The 18682-nt window shown below is 50.4% G+C and overlaps 4 protein-coding genes across 4 annotated transcripts; 2 read left to right on the top strand and 2 right to left on the bottom strand.

Annotated features, from left to right (window-relative positions):
- Positions 1–242: 242 nt before the first annotated feature.
- M438DRAFT_298826 (uncharacterized protein) lies at positions 243–6659 on the bottom strand. Its single transcript, XM_029902005.1, has one exon. The coding sequence runs from the start codon at positions 6185–6187 to the stop codon at positions 302–304; it is 5886 nt and encodes a 1961-aa protein (XP_029759751.1). The 5' UTR covers positions 6188–6659; the 3' UTR covers positions 243–301.
- A 1050-nt stretch (positions 6660–7709) lies between these two features.
- M438DRAFT_320793 (glycoside hydrolase family 2 protein) lies at positions 7710–11286 on the top strand (the record flags this gene model as incomplete). Its single annotated transcript, XM_029902890.1, has 5 exons — positions 7710–8323; positions 8378–9190; positions 9240–9490; positions 9756–10186; positions 10243–11286. The coding sequence occupies 5 exons, from the start codon at positions 7710–7712 to the stop codon at positions 10939–10941; spliced, it is 2808 nt and encodes a 935-aa protein (XP_029759750.1). The 3' UTR covers positions 10942–11286.
- Positions 11287–11468: 182 nt separating this feature from the next.
- On the top strand, positions 11469–13030 carry M438DRAFT_406487 (uncharacterized protein). Its single transcript, XM_029909848.1, has 5 exons — positions 11469–11532; positions 11603–11811; positions 11868–12399; positions 12453–12745; positions 12805–13030. The coding sequence occupies exons 1-5, from the start codon at positions 11493–11495 to the stop codon at positions 12907–12909; spliced, it is 1179 nt and encodes a 392-aa protein (XP_029759749.1). The 5' UTR covers positions 11469–11492; the 3' UTR covers positions 12910–13030.
- Positions 13031–16227: 3197 nt separating this feature from the next.
- On the bottom strand, positions 16228–17354 carry M438DRAFT_366237 (uncharacterized protein; the record flags this gene model as incomplete). The annotated part of the gene is made up of 4 exons (XM_029907863.1): positions 16228–16785; positions 16835–17161; positions 17214–17285; positions 17340–17354. The coding sequence occupies 4 exons, from the start codon at positions 17352–17354 to the stop codon at positions 16252–16254; spliced, it is 948 nt and encodes a 315-aa protein (XP_029759748.1). The 3' UTR covers positions 16228–16251.
- Between the last annotated feature and the right edge of the window lie 1328 nt (positions 17355–18682).

The raw sequence follows: 18682 nt of genomic DNA, 5'->3' as shown, positions 1-18682 counted from the left end.
ACTCAGTCTCTTCAGGTTTCATCGTTCTTTTGACGAGCGCTGGAACGTTCTTGTTAAGAGAGAATGGGGAACTTGTCTTGGTAGACGTCAATGTCCAAGGCTGACATTCCTTGAGCGAGTAGAAGGGACGGCAAAAGAGCGATGAAGATAATCATACAAATAAACGATAAAATAGGGTATCTAGAAAGATAATAGCTGACAAACAAACGAACAACGAAAAAATCGCGAACATAAATCGCGAACCTCTTCCTCCACATCTCTGTATCCTCCATCACATCTTCACCACCCTCACCTATCACCCCTAAAATCTCGTCCTACTACTCGCCCGACTATGACTCCTCGTGCCTGCCTCCTTCTCCTTCCCGCTCCCACCCAAACTCAAAAAACTCAACCTCTTCTTGATACTAGCTCTTCTACCTCTAGGTTTCTGCGCCGCCGTCAATTCGGTCTGTTGTGTATCTATCGTCAACACTTCCGATGGCGCTCTTTCTCTGGCTTCCCTTGCTTGAGGGATTTCTGTATTCTGCCATGCAGGGGAGCGAAGACGCCAATCCCGTGATGGGTAGAGGACATGCAGCTCCAAGAGGAAGGTCTGTTCAAAGGAAGTGCGGAGGTGTTCTTTGATGGCGGGGGCGATAAAGGGGGAAGAAATGGCTAATTCGAGACAACGGGCGTGGTCGTCGAGGGAGGTTATGAGGATATCTCGTAACTGGCTTTCTTTGGTCTTGACTTCGCCGCCCAAGGCATCGTGGTAGATGGATTCTGCCATTGTGTTTGTTGCGGTGCTTCCTGTGCCTGGACGTGAGGTCAGGGAGTCGAGGAGGCGGTGGTATTCGGCCACACTGCCTGTGCTAGAAGTGTCGACGCTGGCTTGAATACATTCGATGAGTGTTTCTGCTGCGGATTCGCCCTTGGATGCTGTGGAGTGGGCAGCTACTGCGATATTCAGGGTTTTGCGTTGGGTGCGGTCGATGGCTGCTTGTACTGGCGACAAGATTACTCTTTCCTCGCGAACGATAGGGGAGTATGAGAGGAGTGTTGGGAATGCGGTTGAGGTGTAGAAGACTGTTTTCTCGACGACTTGGTCGACGACGCTGATGGCTGGGTTGTCGTGGCGGGATGTCATTGCGAATGCAATTGGCTGAGCTGTCAAAACGTGTTCTCTGAAGCCGGGTGCGACGCCGCCTTGTTGGTTGATGGGATGGAGTTGGTTCTTGTACACTGTGACGGGGCTAATCTTGACGGCTGGATCTTGTGTCGAGGATGTCGGATGCTTGTAGTCCGGACCCAGATTGGCGACATAAGGATACTGCACTTGGAGCAATGTCGAGAAGCTCTTCCGATCGCAATTGGCGGGACCTTCGAAGATGAACTGCCTGCTCCGAACAGACTCTGGGAAGAACTCGTGGTCGCTGAAAGCAACATAGAAGTAGCGAGGGAGTGGTACAGGGCCGGCTGCCAGAGTGTTGTATATGCGTGCCTCATCAAAGCGGACTTGTGCGATACCAGCTGCGTCCCAAGTCGCCTCTCGACCTTCCGAAAGTTGTTTGAGAGTCTTGATGACATTTTCCCAGCAGTAGCCTTTCTCAAAGTACGTTGCCATTGTCCTGTACAGACGGTCTTTGCGCGATTGAACCAGTTCTGCAGGAGTTTCTAGCCCCGGGATCTTGGCTGGAGAAAGTACTCTGGAAGGTTGGCTCTCATTCAACACCTCGACATGCAGGTTCAGTGCACACGCTGCGCTGGAGTAGCTCTTGGCTTGTACGTGGAGCTCAGCAAGTTCGTGAATGCGACACACGTATGCCTCTTCTTGACCACTCAACCGCAAGAACTCCATCAGACGTAGCAGCTGCACCATGCGAGAAGCAGGATCTCTCACCTCGCCCAGATCGGCCAACACATTGAACAGGCGATCGACTTCTGCAATCACACTCATAACAGCTTCGTAAAGCGTATGGAGCTCGGTGTTCTTGATGATGACGAAGTGTTTTCCGAGTCGCTCCAGGAATGCTGAGGCAAACGGACTTTGGATAGGGGCACTTTCGCGGTGCATTGTGTCGAATGCGTTGATGATGGCCGCTTGGACGACGCCAAGGTTCTCATTCAACTGCCATTCGCTCACAATGATAGACCGAAGGACGTCGAGACCAACAGATTGAAGTTGGTCATGCAATCCCATGCAGAGCCTGACGACTGACGGGATGACCTCAGTAGAGAGACCCACCTGATATCCACCAACTCTGTCCATCGGATGGAGAACCTGAAGATACTCGGGTGGTGCCTGCCAACCTAAGCAAGCCCATCCTCTTTGGAGGAGATTGGCAGCGTCTGCACGAATATCACCACCGATCGTCCAGATTGCTCGTCGTGTCTGTTCAGTAAATGTCTCCATCGACACCATCTTACCAAGAGCTAGATCAATCAAGATCTGGAACCAGAGCTCCCACAAATCAGGGTTGAACTCCATGACATCGTTGACGCCAGTGTCATCTTCTGAAGGCACAAAGTTGGTGGCGAGAATTTCGAGCAGCCACTGCAGAGCAGAAACTGCTACCTTGGCATGCGTAACGTGCAGACTGAGCCATTGCGTTGGAAAAGCTTCTCCATTATGAATAGATTGGAACACTCTGAAAGCTTTCACCAAGAACTCTCGCTGCATGATCTTTGAGTCCGATGCAGTTGTGCTTGTGAAAAGCTGGCCTTGTGGAGGACCATTTTGGAAGAAAGTGTCCAGAACAGCAGCAATCTCCATCAGAACCTCAGAGGGTACATTCGCCGCATCCACAGGCATGTTTAGAAATGGGTAGTGGCTTGGGAATAGATATGAGAGTGACTTCTTCGACCTGTTCATGGACAGCGAGGATACTCTTCCATCACCCCCATCCTTCATGAATTCATCGATGACATGGTATGCCTCGACCAACCTCCAGATGTAGTGCAGAGATTGAGCCGGGATTGAGATTTGCGCTTGCTGCGTACGCAGAATAGAACAGCACATTCTTACACCCTCGATCTTTTGCTCGGTCAAATTTGCAGCATCTGGCCAATAATCTTCAAGCCATCCGATTGTCAAGGCATGAAGCTTAGGCAACACTTCAGGGTCGGAGAAAGTGCCTTGCCCAGACAATTCTTTGACCATGATCAATCTGTGTATACGCAGACCACCCTTCTTGCTGGCGGATGCACTCATCATGCCTTCGACGACGTCCAATATATCATCAGCAGACATGACATGAGCAAGCTCAGGAAGCCAGGAAGAAAATTGTTGCATAAGGATAGTCTGTGTGCCGTAGAGATCTTCTCTAGGGTTTCTCATCAGGTTCACCAATGCGACTGAAACAGAAGAGACAGCATTGCTCAGAGAGGAGGTGCTTTTGGGTGACCCAGGTTGGCCGCGGTTCGTGACAAACTTCATTACCTGGCCAGAGACTTTCAAGGTGCTACGAAGCTCTCTTGCATCTTCGACATCGTAAGGTCTGCTGATGAAGGCGCGTAAAGCTCTGCAGACACCTTTGGAGGCATCGTGTGAGTGTTGGCGCTCTTGGATGTATTCTTCGAACAGAGTTTTTGTGCTACTGAATCGACGATCGCGCGTGAGATGAAGCATGTGGACCAGACACGACAAGGCCCGCTCGGTGAAGTTTTCTCCAAGGTTTACTCCAGTTCCAGTGTCATCGACCACACGGTAGAAGACATCAAAAATCTTGTCAAGTGCTGTCAGCACAGGCTTGAAAAACTTGACGATCTCTGCATCCGGTGCTTGCTTGAAACCTCCTAGCAAAGGCATGAGACCTTGTACAGTTGTTCCGTCCCATTGAAGAAGAGAGCTGATGGTGGGATCTTGAGGTGTAGTACTACTACTCAGCGTGACGTCTACCGACAATGCCGCCATTGGCGTATTGTCTTGTATTTGTAGTTGATCCAAGCAAGATGGTAGCATCTGATATGCGCCTCTACCATGAACAGTGCTAGCAGTGTATTCGCTGTAGTCCCAGAGAGCCAGCGTTTGTTGGCCATGGGTACATACAGCACCCTGATGATCCCAAAGAGGTATCCAAGCCAGTGCGAAAGGGAACTGGTTGCCCTCAGCAATACTAAGGACAACATGAGCATGCGGAAGGTCTTCGTTGGGGACTGATAAGCGAATGGTCTGATTCCAGATCTCATTACGGTCGATAGCAGAAGTCCTGAAAGCAGTATGAGGTGGTCGATTCGAAGTCGGCCAGATCGAGCTTTCAATTCGCTTTCCTGATTCGGTGCGCACCTCAAGTGTCAGCTGCAGATTTCTTAAATCTGCTTCATTGGGTATCAATACGCTTCCTTCTTGAGGATGGAAGCAGCGAGCGCCAGATGGGAGGATGGATTCTTTGAGTGTCAGATACACGTCGCTTCTTTGTTGAGCTGATCCGGAAGAAAGATTTAGTGCTTGAGTACAATAGACGTCTCTTAGTAATGCGGGATGATCTTTGATCAGCGCATCCGCATTCGCGTGAGCAAAAGCATGTAGATCGAGTTGGAAGTTTCCAACCGAGCTTGCCTTGGTGAAGCTTCCCATTGGACTGCGGACAAGATTCTTGATGACCTCTTCCCAACCATCAACTCCAGTGGTAGGTTCCTCAATGACTTCTTCAAATGCCTCAGCAGGGGTCCACAATGAAATATTGTGGATGATATTGCCATGTTGACGAATGAGCTCGCCAATTTCTATGGCGCCATAGCCAATGACACGCCGCAACTTCTTTTCTGCAGTCGGGGGACGTCCTTGGGTGTCCGCTGTCACAGGCGTCTGTGGTCGACCTCTCAATTTCGATCGTGAAGATTCTCGAGTTGGAGGTCGTGCTTGGTCCTGGGAAGTGCTTCTTTCTAGGGTCTTCCGGCCCCGTTGACTACCCCAGAGGAAGCTGCGACGTGCTCCCGTACTCTCAGAACGGCTATGGGATTCCGGACGTTCTCCTTGAGGCACCGCGGGAGAAGGTGCGATGGTTCTTTTTCTAGGAGCCTCCTCGCGATGGAGCAGACAGACAAGATATAGATGGGAGCTTGGATCTGTAGCACTTCCTATCTCAGCTTTGGTCAAGTCTGTGAAAAGTGTTTTTGGCAATTGGTTTGGTGTAAGACTCTCGAGAGAATGACGATCGAAAGGCACCTCAACAGCAAAAACCTCGGACACAGCACGTGGGACTGAATCTGATGCTTGACGACACAAATACATGTGCAATACCCCAGACTCTCCACTCATATCGCCAGTTTGTTTTAAATCAACCAGCAAGTGTGAAACCAAAGACTCTTGAGCAGGAGGTGGAGGAGGCCTATCGCGCATGCTCATTAACGCCTGCAGCTCCAGCATTTCTGGGATGCTGTCCTGTGCGGTGAGGATGCGACCTTTCTCTTGTGGACTCCGGACTATGACTTCGCCATGGAGCAGCTTGTTTCCGTCGACCAAATCCCATACTGTCCTCTCTCTCAAAGATGCAAGCTCTTTCTCTGTTAGAAGATCGTGTATCAACTGCTTGCGAGCATTGTCCAATCTTCCAGCCAAATCTGACAGCTTTTCCAAAAGGTCGTACTCGTGGTTGAGTACTAGTTGATGTACATGAGTAGAATGCCATTCGCGCAGACATGAAGAGATCTCGTCGACCAGAGGTTCTTCATTCGAAAAGGGGGTCGCGTCGCCGATACGGAGGGCAGGCAGAGGAGCCTCGTCTTTGAGAGCACCCACCGGCCTAGGCTGCACGTCCACAGGCAGCAGGTGCGCATCGTTTGGTCTGCGTGGTAGCAGACGTGTCCGTCTCTTCGACTTTCCTCGGCTTGGTGCAAATGGCGGCACTTCCGGGGCAATGTCTCCATTCTGCGCACCTCCATTTGCCTGAGCAGTATCCAATTGTTCCTTCTCTTCTCCAGCAGTCTGGCTGTCTTCAGTCAAGACCTCGCGGATCTCAATGCAGTTGCGAGGGAAGATTCCAGCGTATGCTCGCGGCATCAGCGCTTGGCCGTTTTGACATTCCAGACCAGTAAGGATCGAAGGTTGTGATAGTAGCCATCCTCGACACCACTCATGAGTAGTTCCACCTATTTCCGTCACGTAGACATCGTCGCCAATCTCAAGAGCGACATCGTTCGGGTGGGTCGCTTCAAAACGCTGCACGCATACAGCATGTACGATGTTCTTGACCGGTCTCCACGACATGGGGGATGTGCTGACTGTTTCCTGCTCATATATGCGCTGTCTTCATGGGCCAGGGACGAGTTCACACAGGGTTACACGGCGTGTCGTGTGGGCTTAGCGGTGAGCGGTCGGTCGAGCACGAGGGGCAGCTTGGAGCTGAGGACGATCAAGCAGCGTTTCCACAGACGATTAGCTAACGAGCGACTGCCTCGACATATAACTTTTGATCGAGACGAAGGGCGCAGCTGTAACAGTGAGAAGGTTTGAGACCGCCTGCCGTCGTTTCGGATATCTATGCGCCTACAAGTCCGCGCGTTTCTTGGTCTTGCTTCTCTTTTGCTACGAGTATCTCGTCCCCTGTGCTGCTTTTCTCGGGGTGACCCCTAGAACTGGGCTGATGCGATTCGGTCTCCGCTCAATTCAAGGAGCATGATAGGGAACGTGTAAAGGAGACTCACTGATCGATGACTCCTATACCGACTGCCCACGAACGCGCTCAGGGTAGTCTACCAAAAGGTTATTTCGGGCTTCCAATGGCTTCATGGCACGGACCATCTCATCTTCTTGAAGGTCGCACTGTCTCAACCAGTGCAGATCCTCCATCTTTTGCTGATCTTACCGTCTGTCTTGTGTCCATCACACCTGCCACCCGTGCTTGGTAGTACTTGTGCCGTCCTTAGGGTTGATATGCGATGGAGACTTTGAGCGTGGTCGAACCAAGTCGCACAGCCGTCAGCCTTCAGCTCGGGTTCAGACGCCCTTCTCACCCTGTCGGTTTAGATTCCAGCAAACACCAGACGATCATCATGCCGTGCTTGCCGGGAAACATATTACAGTAGCGACAAGGTCGAAACTGCGCGAGAACTTTTTTGACAGTTTTGGGATTGATCGCTGTGTGCCTTCTGAATCGTTGTCGATACCAGGCGCATGATTTCTCTGACTCGAGTGGCAGCGGCTGGTGAAGATCTGGTCTCGAAGATGGAAGAAGTCTGTTGGAAGCCATAGTCGCCGACGTCTTACTAGAAATTATCGATCTTCCGATACGTTCGTTAACAGCTACTCACTTTGTTGTCTTGGAGAAGATACGCACGCTGGAGAAGATTTCTCTATGCGTTAAATCTCATGCCCACTGCGAATTGATCTGAAGCTACCACGTTCGGAGCGGAGAACCACCGTCCGTGTCAAGAAGAAGACATGATCATGAAAGCTTAAAGGGTTGTCGACTGCGCGATGCATCGGTGCTTCTTTCCTGATCAGTGACGAGATCAGATGAAAGGCTGGAGAATCTCACGATCTGTGAAAACTGGAGAGGAGACCCCTCTTTGACCTTTCCCACAGCAATCCACTCTCGATACGACCCAACTACGACTGCGTGCGGAGTCGTGCGGGATGCCTACCACTTCCCATACAGGACGACGTCATCATAGCAAGCATCTCTAGGGCTAGTTCAGTACTCAAGTAGGTTATCTCATAGCTTATAAATGAGACGCCTCTACGCGTGACAGCTCGTCGAAACACAAGTAAATGGTTCAATCGCTCCATCATGTTGGTTCGTAGAATAGCTGCCATTGCAGCAACGCTCCTCCCGAAAGTCTTTGCCCAGAATATCATCAGCCTTAGTGGCCACGACTGGATCTTGTCAAACTCGGACTTGAACATTTCCTGCCCTGCCTCATTGCCATCTCAAGCTCATCTTGACCTTCACGCCTGCCAGGTCATAGGGTCGCCATACTATGGCCTAAATGATTTCAACCTTCGGTTTGTAGCCTGGGCCAATTGGACATATACCAGTGCTCCCATTTCCAACCTCCAAGCCAATTCATCTTCAACATGGCTAGTGTTCAATGGACTGGACACCTTCACAAGCATATCATTCTGCGGAGAGCACGTTGCCGCAACAAACAACCAGTTCCGTCAGTACTATTTCGATGTCTCGGCCATCTTCGACGACTGCCAGGACGACCCAGTTCTTAGTGTCAATTTCGGAAGTGCTCCAAAAATAACACAGGAAACCGCAGACGAACCTGGTCAAGAGACATGGCCATACGGGATCGAGATCATGTATGAGTTCCCGAACAGGCAATTTATGAGGAAAGAACAGAACGATTTTGGATGGGATTGGGGTCCAGCCTTTGCTCCTGCAGGTCCATGGTATGTGTCGTGGAATCGCGGTCAGATATGAGAAACGTGCTTATTGTTTGATTCTACCAGGCAACCAGCATGGATAGTGCAATTGAACAACCCAGAGGTCTACATCAGGAACTCTCTTGTCGATATCTATCGCCAAGGACAGCTAAACAACCTACCTCCAGATCAGAGCCAGCCATGGGTTGTGAATGCTAGTCTGGACTACTTCGGAGCGATTCCGAATGGTGCATCTCTACGCTATATCATCTCTACTCCTGACAATACTGCTGTTTCGAGCGGGTCGTTATCAAACATTAATATAACCCAGGGTACAGTGACAGGATCGACAGTGGTCGACTCTTCTCTTTTCGAGCTATGGTGGCCGAGTGGCTTAGGACCACAAACACTGTACAACATGACCATAACTCTCGAGGACAGCCGGAACAACACACTAGCAAGTGTCAACAAAAGGACCGGTTTCCGCACCATTGTCCTGAACGAGAACCCGATCAGCCAAGCACAACTTGATCAAGGGATAGCACCAGGCAACAACTGGCACTTCGAGATCAACGGACATGAGTTCTATGCTAAAGGCTCAAACTTCATCCCACCTGATCCTTTCTGGCCTACTGTCACCGAGGAAAGAATGCGAACGCTTTTCGAGGCCGTAGTTGAGGGGAATCAAAACATGCTTCGCATTTGGTCTAGTGGAGCATACCTTCCCAGTTTCATCTATGATCTTGGAGATGAGTATGGTATCCTCCTTTGGAGCGAGTTTGAGTTCGGAGATGCTCTGTATCCTGTGGATGAACTTTTCCTCGATAACGTGAGGGAAGAGGCAGAATACAATGTGCGACGAGTCAACCACCATCCCTCACTGGCTGCCTGGATGGGAGGGTACGTATCTCGATAGCGTGACCCGCGGCAATCGCTGACGAAATTCTAGCAACGAACTGGAAAATTTGGAGTTGGCGAACGTTAACAACACAGCTCCAGAAGAGTATGATCGCTACGTGTCTGAGTATGAGAAGCTGTTCCTCGACACTCTTCTTCCAGTAGTATTCGGCAACTCTCGAAGTATCAGCTACGCACCCTCTAGCACAAGCAATGGGTGGCTGGAGCTCAATTTCTCCAACCCGATCCCCATCGTTGAGCGATACAACAACCTGACCGAAGGGTCAGTATACGGCGAGACAGGTTGGTGAATCAATTCTTGCCTTTCCGTGTGCTAAACCTTGTCACGCGTACAACTATGAAACAACACAATTTCAGCATTGTTAGGGGTAGCCTCCACTGAGAGCGTGGTAATTAGCGTCTCTCTACGGACGACTTACCGATCTGAAAAACATTGTGCGTTTTTACAGGCCAGACGACTCCAGGCGTGGCCGCAGGAGATGGCTGGAAGTGACAGGTTTTAGCATACGGGGAGGTGGAACGACTCTATGCTGACACACGAATACAGATCATTACAATTATGATCCGACCGTCGCTTTCAACCTCTCCTCATACCCTATCGGTCGTTTCTCAAACGAATTCGGGTACCACTCCATGCCCTCCCTCCAGAGCTGGCAACAAGTGATCCCAGAATCCCAGCTCTACTTCAACTCTTCCTACGTCCAGCTACGCAATCGCCACTACCCACCTGGCGGTCTAAACACCACAAACTACTATAACAGCAGTCTTGGAATGGGCGAGATGACAAGAGCTGCTATTGAGTGGTATCCTGTGCCAAACAAGATTGATAGTGTGGCCAATTTCTCTGCTTGGTGTCATACTACGCAGATCTTCCAGGCAGATTTCTATCGCTCGCAGATTGAGTTTTATCGCAGAGGTAGTGGACTTCCTGAGCGTCAGTTGGGATCTTTGTATTGGCAACTTGAGGACCAGTGGACGGTATGTATCTTGACAGCTGGCAGAAAAGACATGTGGACTGACCTGATCAATGACAGGCACCCACCTGGGCAGGCATCGAATATGACGGTGAGCTTGGAGCTGGCCGCTGGAAAGTGTTGCACTACATTGCAAAGGACGCATACCAACCAGTCATCATCGCACCATACTATAATGTCACGACAGGTGATTTGGAAGTATACGTAACCTCTGATCTCTGGCAAGCCGTGTCAGGAACAGCTAGCTTCAGCTGGTACGACTGGTCAGGTAATCGCCTAAACATCTCAGCAGCACCCAGCGCACAAGTCAACGTGGGCGCCATCAACTCCACACGCGTGCTTTCGACCAACACTTTCGACATCTTGAACAGCACTGGCTTCAACTACTCGGATGTGTTGCTGCACATGGAAACGACAGTCCAAGGTATGATGCCCAACAGCAATCAGAGCAAGACATTCACACATGAAAACTGGTTCCACGCGTCTCCATTGTCGACAGCAGCGATGGTAGATCCTGGGCTTGAGTTGTCGTATTTGAACAGCACCAAGAACTTCAGTATAACTGCGACTTCTGGTGTGGCTGCTTGGGTGTGGATAGACTATCCAGCAGGCGCTGTGGTTACTTTTGATAGCAATGGATTCTGGTTGCTGCCAAACCAGACACGTGAAGTTGGGTACAAAGTCAAGGCCGACTCTACTGAGGGTGGATGGATTCAAGGAGTCTCGGTGGAGAGTCTGTACAATAACACGATTGCGTGATGAGTTGCTCGTGGAGAGTAAGCACTTCTTGCCTTCTCACTAGCCGTAATACAAATCTCAAAAGCAGTCGTGCGTTATGACAGACAGCCAACAAATGACTTGCCGGTGGGGTGTGATGCTGGCCAGTATGTTCGTTCTGCATGGGTTCGAGACATTTGAGTGACGGGACTCAGTTTAAGATGTTTCCTCAGTCGTGCCTTCCTTAGATTTGGCTCGGCGTTGCTCTTGCCACTCAGACCTGTAGGGAAGCTCGCCATCGACCGCTCCACGTTGCGAAAAAGCGAGCAGAGAAACGTAATCGTCAAATTTTGCCACTTGGTTCACAATGCCATCGATTAAATAATTCGTCGAGAAAGTGGACGAGTGAACAGTCCAGATGTGCAAAGTGAAGGGTCCAAATCACATGACGACGGTGGTGCGCAGAAAAGTCGGAAACTAAGCGAGGACCACGCTGCCAAGACTTGCACGGCGGGCTTTTGCAAATTTGATTTCCTCCAGCCTTTCACTCTTCAGGTCCTCCTCGTTGCAACTAACCACAGCAGTCAAGCAAGATGTCGCACAGAAAGTTCGAGGCTCCCAGACACGGCTCTTGTCAGTACCATCGCTACAGCTACACGCTCAATCGGAATCCCATCTGGACGAATTGCTAATGCGCGCGCAGTGGCCTTCCTTCCTCGCAAGAGAACCGTCCACCACCGTGGTAAGGCCAAGTCGTTCCCCAAGGATGACTCCAAGAAGCCCGTCCACTTGACTGCTGCCATGGGCTACAAGGCCGGCATGTCCACCATCGTCCGCGACCTCGACCGTCCCGGTGCCAAGCTCCACAAGAAGGAGATCGTTGAGGCCGTCACCATCATCGAGACCCCTCCCGTACGCTATCCCGACCCTCCAATCCGACTCGAAACAACTACTAACACGCCCTGCAGATGGTCGCCGTTGGTCTTGTTGGCTACATCGAGACTCCCCGCGGTCTCCGCTCGCTGACCACCGTCTGGGCCGAGCACTTGTCCGACGAGGTCAAGCGTCGCTTCTACAAGAACTGGTACAAGTCCAAGAAGAAGGCCTTCACCAAGTACGCCAAGAAGCACTCCGAGAACGCTGGCCAGTCCGTCACCCGCGACCTCGAGCGCATCAAGAAGTACTGCACTGTCGTCCGTGTCCTCGCCCACACCCAGATTCACAAGACCCCTCTTAAGCAGAAGAAGGCCCACCTTATGGAGATCCAGGTCAACGGTGGTTCCGTTTCCGACAAGGTTGACTTCGCCAACGGCCTCTTCGAGAAGCCCATCGAGATCAGCTCCATCTTCGAGAAGGACGAGATGATTGACTGCATCGCCGTCACCAAGGGTCACGGTTTCTCTGGTGTTACCTCCCGTTGGGGCACCAAGAAGCTCCCGAGAAAGACCCACAAGGGTCTCCGTAAGGTCGCTTGTATCGGTGCCTGGCACCCTTCGCACGGTATGTTTCGACTCACACTTCCAATTTTTGTCCTCTCACTAACACCCTCTCAGTCCAGTGGACCGTTGCCCGTGCTGGTCAGGACGGTTACCACCACCGTACCTCGGTCAACCACAAGATCTACCGTATTGGCCGCGGTGACGATGCTGGCAACGCCTCGACCGAGTTCGATGTCTCCAAGAAGACCATCACCCCCATGGGTGGCTTCGTCCGCTACGGAGAGATCAACAACGACTTCCTTATGCTCAAGGGTTCCGTCCCCGGTGTCAAGAAGCGCGTTGTCACTCTCCGCAAGTCCATGTTCATCCACACTTCCCGTCGTTCCACCGAGAAGGTCGAGCTTAAGGTTAGTTCATCCTACTTACCCTACCATGCCATGACGATGAATGCTGACTTGAAAAAAAGTGGATTGATACGTCCTCCAAGTTCGGTCACGGTGCCTACCAGACCCCCGCCGAGAAGAAGCAGTTCATGGGTACCCTCAAGAAGGACCTCGAGCGTTCCGCTTAAATGCTTTCTTCACGATAGTAAAAAGTCTTACTTGCGACATGACCGGCGTTTTGTTATTCAATTAGCGGTCTGGCAACTGGGGAAGACGAGTGCTAAATTTCAAAATGATTCCCACCCCAACCAACTTTTATGTTTTTCGTTCTTTCAATTTTTCGTTTTTGTGCACGATCGATCATTCAAAATGCCCACTCTGTGCTACCTTTAGTTTGACCACCCACTGATTACAGGTGTAGACATACTCTTTAAATACTCAAACCATGTCGCCACTCTGACTGAAGATCATGGCCACAATGTCAAATGATTCATACCTGTCCTATACTCGACGACTTCGTCCATACTAACCCAAGCAATGTACACATAGAGGTATAGTCGTCGAACCAAGACCGAGCTCCCAACCTGGTGAGTGGCCTCACTAATCAATCGTCAAAAGGCACGGTGTTTTTGGTTTTGCTATGGTTGTCCAAAGAGATCATGAAATTATTGTCCTCGACGAACAAGCATCCGTCGACACTGCTGTGCAGGACGCCCACAAGAAAGATCGTGATGAGTCACCAGCCTCTGCGACACGAGCATCTGTCGACACGGCTGCGAAGAGCTATCCATCAGAAAGACCGTAGTGAGATCTCAGCCCCAGCAACGCAGTTGTCCGTCGACACTCCCTCGAGGAGCCAGTCATCGGAAAGACCGCAATGAGGCACCAGCTTCCGCACCATGGTCATCCATCGATACTCCCGCGAGGATCCTGCCCCGAGAAAAAGATCAAAAGGCCTCTCAGCCGCTGCGCTACAGGCTGTTGTCGACACTTTCTCGAGCAACTATCGCTAGAAATATCGTAATGGAATACCAGCCCGCGCATCATATTCATCCGTCGACACTCCTACTACAAGTGCGACCATGGAAAAGACCTTGGACGACCACCAGCCTACGCATCACGGCCATCCGTCGACACTCTTATGAGGAGCTGGCCGCCAGAAAGATCTTGAAGAGCCACCAGCCTTTGCGCCGCAAGAACTCGTCGACACTGGTGCGGTGGAGCAACAACCAGAAAGATGTGAAAGACCCTACACCGCCGTACCGCAGGCTGTCGTCGACACGTTCTATAGATTTGCTATCGAGGAAAGCCTTGTGGGAAAACTAGCCTCTTCGGCTCGATTAGTCGTCGACGCCACTTCGCGCACAGTGTTGATGGAAGCTCGTTGGCTCTCACCGGCCAGTGACCGTTAGTCAAATACCTTCCTGCGTTTTGATGGCTTCTCTCCGTAGCTGCACGGCAGTTGAGAGCAGGGCCGTTACTCGACATCTCTGGCGTCTCTGGCCTTTCACTGACATTGTCGAACATCTTAACCCATTAGGCAGTATGTCCAAAAATCCTTCAACATTCATCGCACAATAGCCGTGGATGGAATCGAACAAGCTTTCCACTGTTGGGTAGGGACTTGCCTACCTGCTCCAGTCGGGTGATTGTCGTGGATTGATAATCATCTTGCGTTTCGATAGATGCGTCAACAGCGCTGCCTGGTACCAGAGGTTGGTTTGGTTTATGTGTACGAATTTCCTCACCACCATATTAACAATTGTAGTCTCCCACCCGAAAGTTTCGACGGAAACAACAAAAGTCCGGTAGGAAGCTCAATTGAAGGAGCTTAGGAGGTACGTGGAGTAGTCTCCTCCATCATGCAGTGGACGTGATTGGAGGACAGACTCTTGGTTTCGAGCAGAAGGAAGCAGGATCAGGAGACAGACATGATCGGAGAGCGATTTGATTAGGGGATTATCTTTTTTTACAATTTCTGGATGCTCAAGTTCTGATGCCATGATCTCCACAACCTCCATGGCTACCACGCTTACTCTTACTCACTCCACTCCAGTACTTCTTCTTCTTGCCACGCTCATCCTTAGGAGGTCTCCTACCTGAACGCATGACATTCTTTCGCCAGCCTCTGTCACGACCAGGGTTGTTCGCCTCATAGCACGACCTACAGCCGTAGCCTCTGCACAATCCACACTTTTGAATTGCAACCCTGGAACATTTGATCAGCATTGTAAGATATTGGCAACAGAAAAGAGCGAGTTGCGTACGTTCTACAGCCCTGCTTTTCCCTGTTTGGGGCTTCTCGTCCGTCCTCGCACTTGAACTTGTGGCGAGAGTCGTGGCCGTAACCAAAGAATTGACTGTGATCTGTCCATCCATGATTACAGGTTTGTGCCTCGGCACATTTGTGATTGTTGCGCATCACAAGATCGTCGAGAGTGATGTGGATTCGTTCCTCGTCATGGTGTCCTTCGTCTTCCATGTCTTCCATGTCTTCGTCTTCTTCTTCATTGGTATCCAGGATGTCCCTGGCTGGAGGGCTTCCACGAGTAGTCTAAGATAAGTCAGCACAAAAAGAGCAGGAAAAGAAAGAGGGCGAAAGAACGAACGGAAGCTGCAAGCTTGACTGGCATTAACTCAGTACGATATGTACCGAAAGAAGGTTGGGCGAAAAGAATTGGCTGCCATCGATCTTCGGCAGAAGTACGAAGCTGCGTGCGTGGTTCAACAAGAGCTGAGGCTTGCGTACGTGATTGGAGAGGAGCTGTAGCCAGCTCTTGTGATTGAAGAGGAGTAGTAGCTTACGTACGTGATTGGAGAGGAGCAGTGGTTTGCGTGCGTGATTGATGAGGAGCAGTGATTTGCTGACACGATTGAAGAGGAGCAGTTCGCTGCAGGTATGATTGTCTTGCATCAAGCTTTTTGTGTTATTTCGGCATCTCCAGCATCGATCCCAGACATTGAATACTTATCAAAAGGCACAATGATTTCCAGACCCGTGATGTTGTCCAAAGAGAGAAGACAATACGACGACTCTCAGTGGACGTAGCTCGACACTACAAAAACATCGTGCATTTTGACAGAGGGTTTGGACGCGTGGCTCTGGAGTCGAGAGAAGAGGCTTAAATTCAACATCTCCATCATCGATCTCAGGCACGAAATTCTTATCAAAGTGCACGATACTTTTCGGATCAGTGAGGTTGTCCAAAGAGAGCATGAGAAATGATTTTTTATCAGACACTCCATTTGGGGGTTCACGTGCTCTCTATGGACAGAGAGTCGGATTACAAAATCACTGTGCATTTTGACAGCAGAATTCTAGGAGTGTTTTGTGCTTGGGGTACGCACCTGTAATTGAACATCGGACATTTGAGCCCCTTTTTCTCTTTGAGCTGCTTGTGATCTCTTTAACCGACGACTAGGGAGGTTGCGTCTGTCAAAATGCAAGATGATATTCGATCTCATCGGCCGGCCCCTGAGAGGCTGATTGTGGGTGTCAAGTGAATGATATTTACCTTTATATAGAAAAATCAAGCATCCTTCAAAACGTCCTCTCCAGAGAAGAACCAGCCCTGCTTCTTCACTTCCTTGGCCCATGGCTTCTCCTTCACTACCTCGACTTTCTTGACTTCCGGTTTCTTTTCGGGCGTTACGGCAACAATAACAGCGGCAGGGGCTTTCACTTCTTCGATAACCTTGTCCTTCTTGTAAGCCTTGCCTCCAGATCTGTCATCCTTTCCAGCCAGCAATGCTCCCAATCTCTCTTGCTCAGTGCCAACGACCTCCAGCTTGGCAGCAAGTTTCTTGGCCTTTCTCTTCTCTCTCTTGTGCTGACGGATCTTTTCCTCCTTTTCTTCTTGTTGGTGGCGTTCGTACTCGGTATTGATAGTCTTGTCGAGTAGCTTGTAGATAACCCATGGGGGCTTGTTGAGGTAGTATTTCTTGACATCCCTCTCAGGAGCCAGGATGAAGACGTCGTTGTCTAGCATGTATCCGATGGTGTTGTATACGGCGTCGAGTGCGGTGAGTTCCGGCGGGCATGGGTTCTCCGGGTTGAATCTTCCCTGTCTTCATGTCAGCGAGCCTTCCCGTTCCTTCTTCGAAATTACTTACACGATCGAGTTTGCAGATCAAAACCCACTCGCTCTGTGTTGCAGCGATGAGTGCATAACCGATCTCCTCTCCATCCGCTTGCAGAGCTTCGTACAGCTGATCCTGCAGCTTTTGCACCAAGTTTCTGTTCTTGACTTCGGTATCGGGGTAGATTGACATGCACTTGCTACGATCGTAGGGGCGGACTGTGTAGTCAAGGCCTTCCAGTTCGGTTTGGAGGGCGGTAAAGTTCCCGAAGAGCTCAACATCGAGGTTGCGGATGCGGCCGAGAATATCGTAGTTTGGGTATCTTGGAAGGTGATTGGTCACGCATGACTCCCACTCTCGCTGTGGGCAGAAATCAGAGACATTCTGTCAGGAGAATAATGTCAAGACTCACAGCGCTGACATCAACGGGCGCTACCATAGCATCTGGTTGCTGGGCGTGAAGAAGGATTTGGAAGCGGATTCCCTGTTGAGGTGTCAGATACGATCTGTGCAGGGCCTGGTTATGTGGCTGAGTTACCGAGTAGGGTGGCATCTTCGCGATACCAGTAGCTTAGGTCGTAGGGTGATGAGAAGACAGTGGTCGGAAACGAGAATTGGCCTCAGAAAGTCTTGGAGTCAATCATGAGAGGTAGAGAGTGTGACTGAGGGTAGTTGTGACGGCCGTGCCTATCACTTTTCAGTCTTTGGTGGGAGTGAAAGGAGTTGAACAGCGAGGCTTGTGAAATTCAGAACGTGAGCAAACGGAAATGTTGCGGGAAAGAGTAAAAGCAAACGAACTGCTTTTCCTTGAACAATGTAAAGATTCTCGACTTGACAACTTGCTGCAACCTCACTTCTGCTTGGTTGTTGCATGCGTCAGACCTACTACTGTTGAACTTTGTGTCATGCAGATTTACAGCGGTGCAATGTTCACCACTATCTCCTTACTGTTGTATGCTTCCGAGATACATGTTGCTCGAGACAAATTAGGCCAGGAGGAAAGATAGTGAAGCGGCGTCAGAGAAGACACTGTACGGTGTTGTAATTGTGTCGTTGTTGGACGTTGACATGTTCGTGTGGCAGTGATCGTATTGTAGGCATCAAATCTGTTACGCCTGTTTATCGCGTACATGCCATAGATCTGGCCTGACAAGACGATCAGAGCAGACAAACAGGGCAGAATTGATCCTCAGTACATGACGGCCAACACGCCAATAGTATTGGTGTGCACGAAGAAAGGATGTGGTTGAGAGAAAGTGCAAACAGGGTCACCCGCTGAGCAAAGAACTGGTCAAAACGTAAAGCCGGCTCGAGCTCGGACACAAGCCTTGCGATTTACTCTGCTAGTCCTCGACACTTGGCAGTCAAAAGTTGGATAGCCTTCTGATAACCAGCCATCCATCCGAGGTGATCGCACAGTGCATGTATCCTTCCGCTGCTGAGGTGATCGAAAGAGCAGATCATATTTTGATTACTCTGCAGAGCAGGGCTGGTATTGATGGTGTGAAGAAGTATTGTTTACCTTGGACAGCATCTTCAAGAAAACATGTTGTGCCAGCATGTGATGCATGTGGCTGGGAGCACAATAAAGATGCGCGCTTTTGATTGGGCAATGGGGAAATTGTACTTTCCAGCAATTTGGATGGGAGAATGCGCCGAGGAGCTCTTCAAGAACCCTGGTCGGACACAGCAAACGCACCCATCCAAGCGAATGTGCGACATGATTTCCAGCCGTTGCTCGTTGTTTCTCCAATGCGGATGAGTGCGGTCGAGGATGTAACTGCGCCATCTGGGGTCATTTGAGATCTGAGAGGCTGGGTAATAATTCTGTCAAGCCTCTTGAGCCCAGAGCCATGGCTGTGTACAAACACAAATCGTGGG

Source organism: Aureobasidium pullulans (assembly GCF_000721785.1).
Source record: "Aureobasidium pullulans EXF-150 unplaced genomic scaffold scaffold_11, whole genome shotgun sequence".
Classification (NCBI taxonomy): domain Eukaryota; kingdom Fungi; phylum Ascomycota; class Dothideomycetes; order Dothideales; family Saccotheciaceae; genus Aureobasidium; species Aureobasidium pullulans.
Note: the sequence above shows the minus strand (reverse complement) of the source record. Positions and strands in the feature narration are given on the sequence as shown.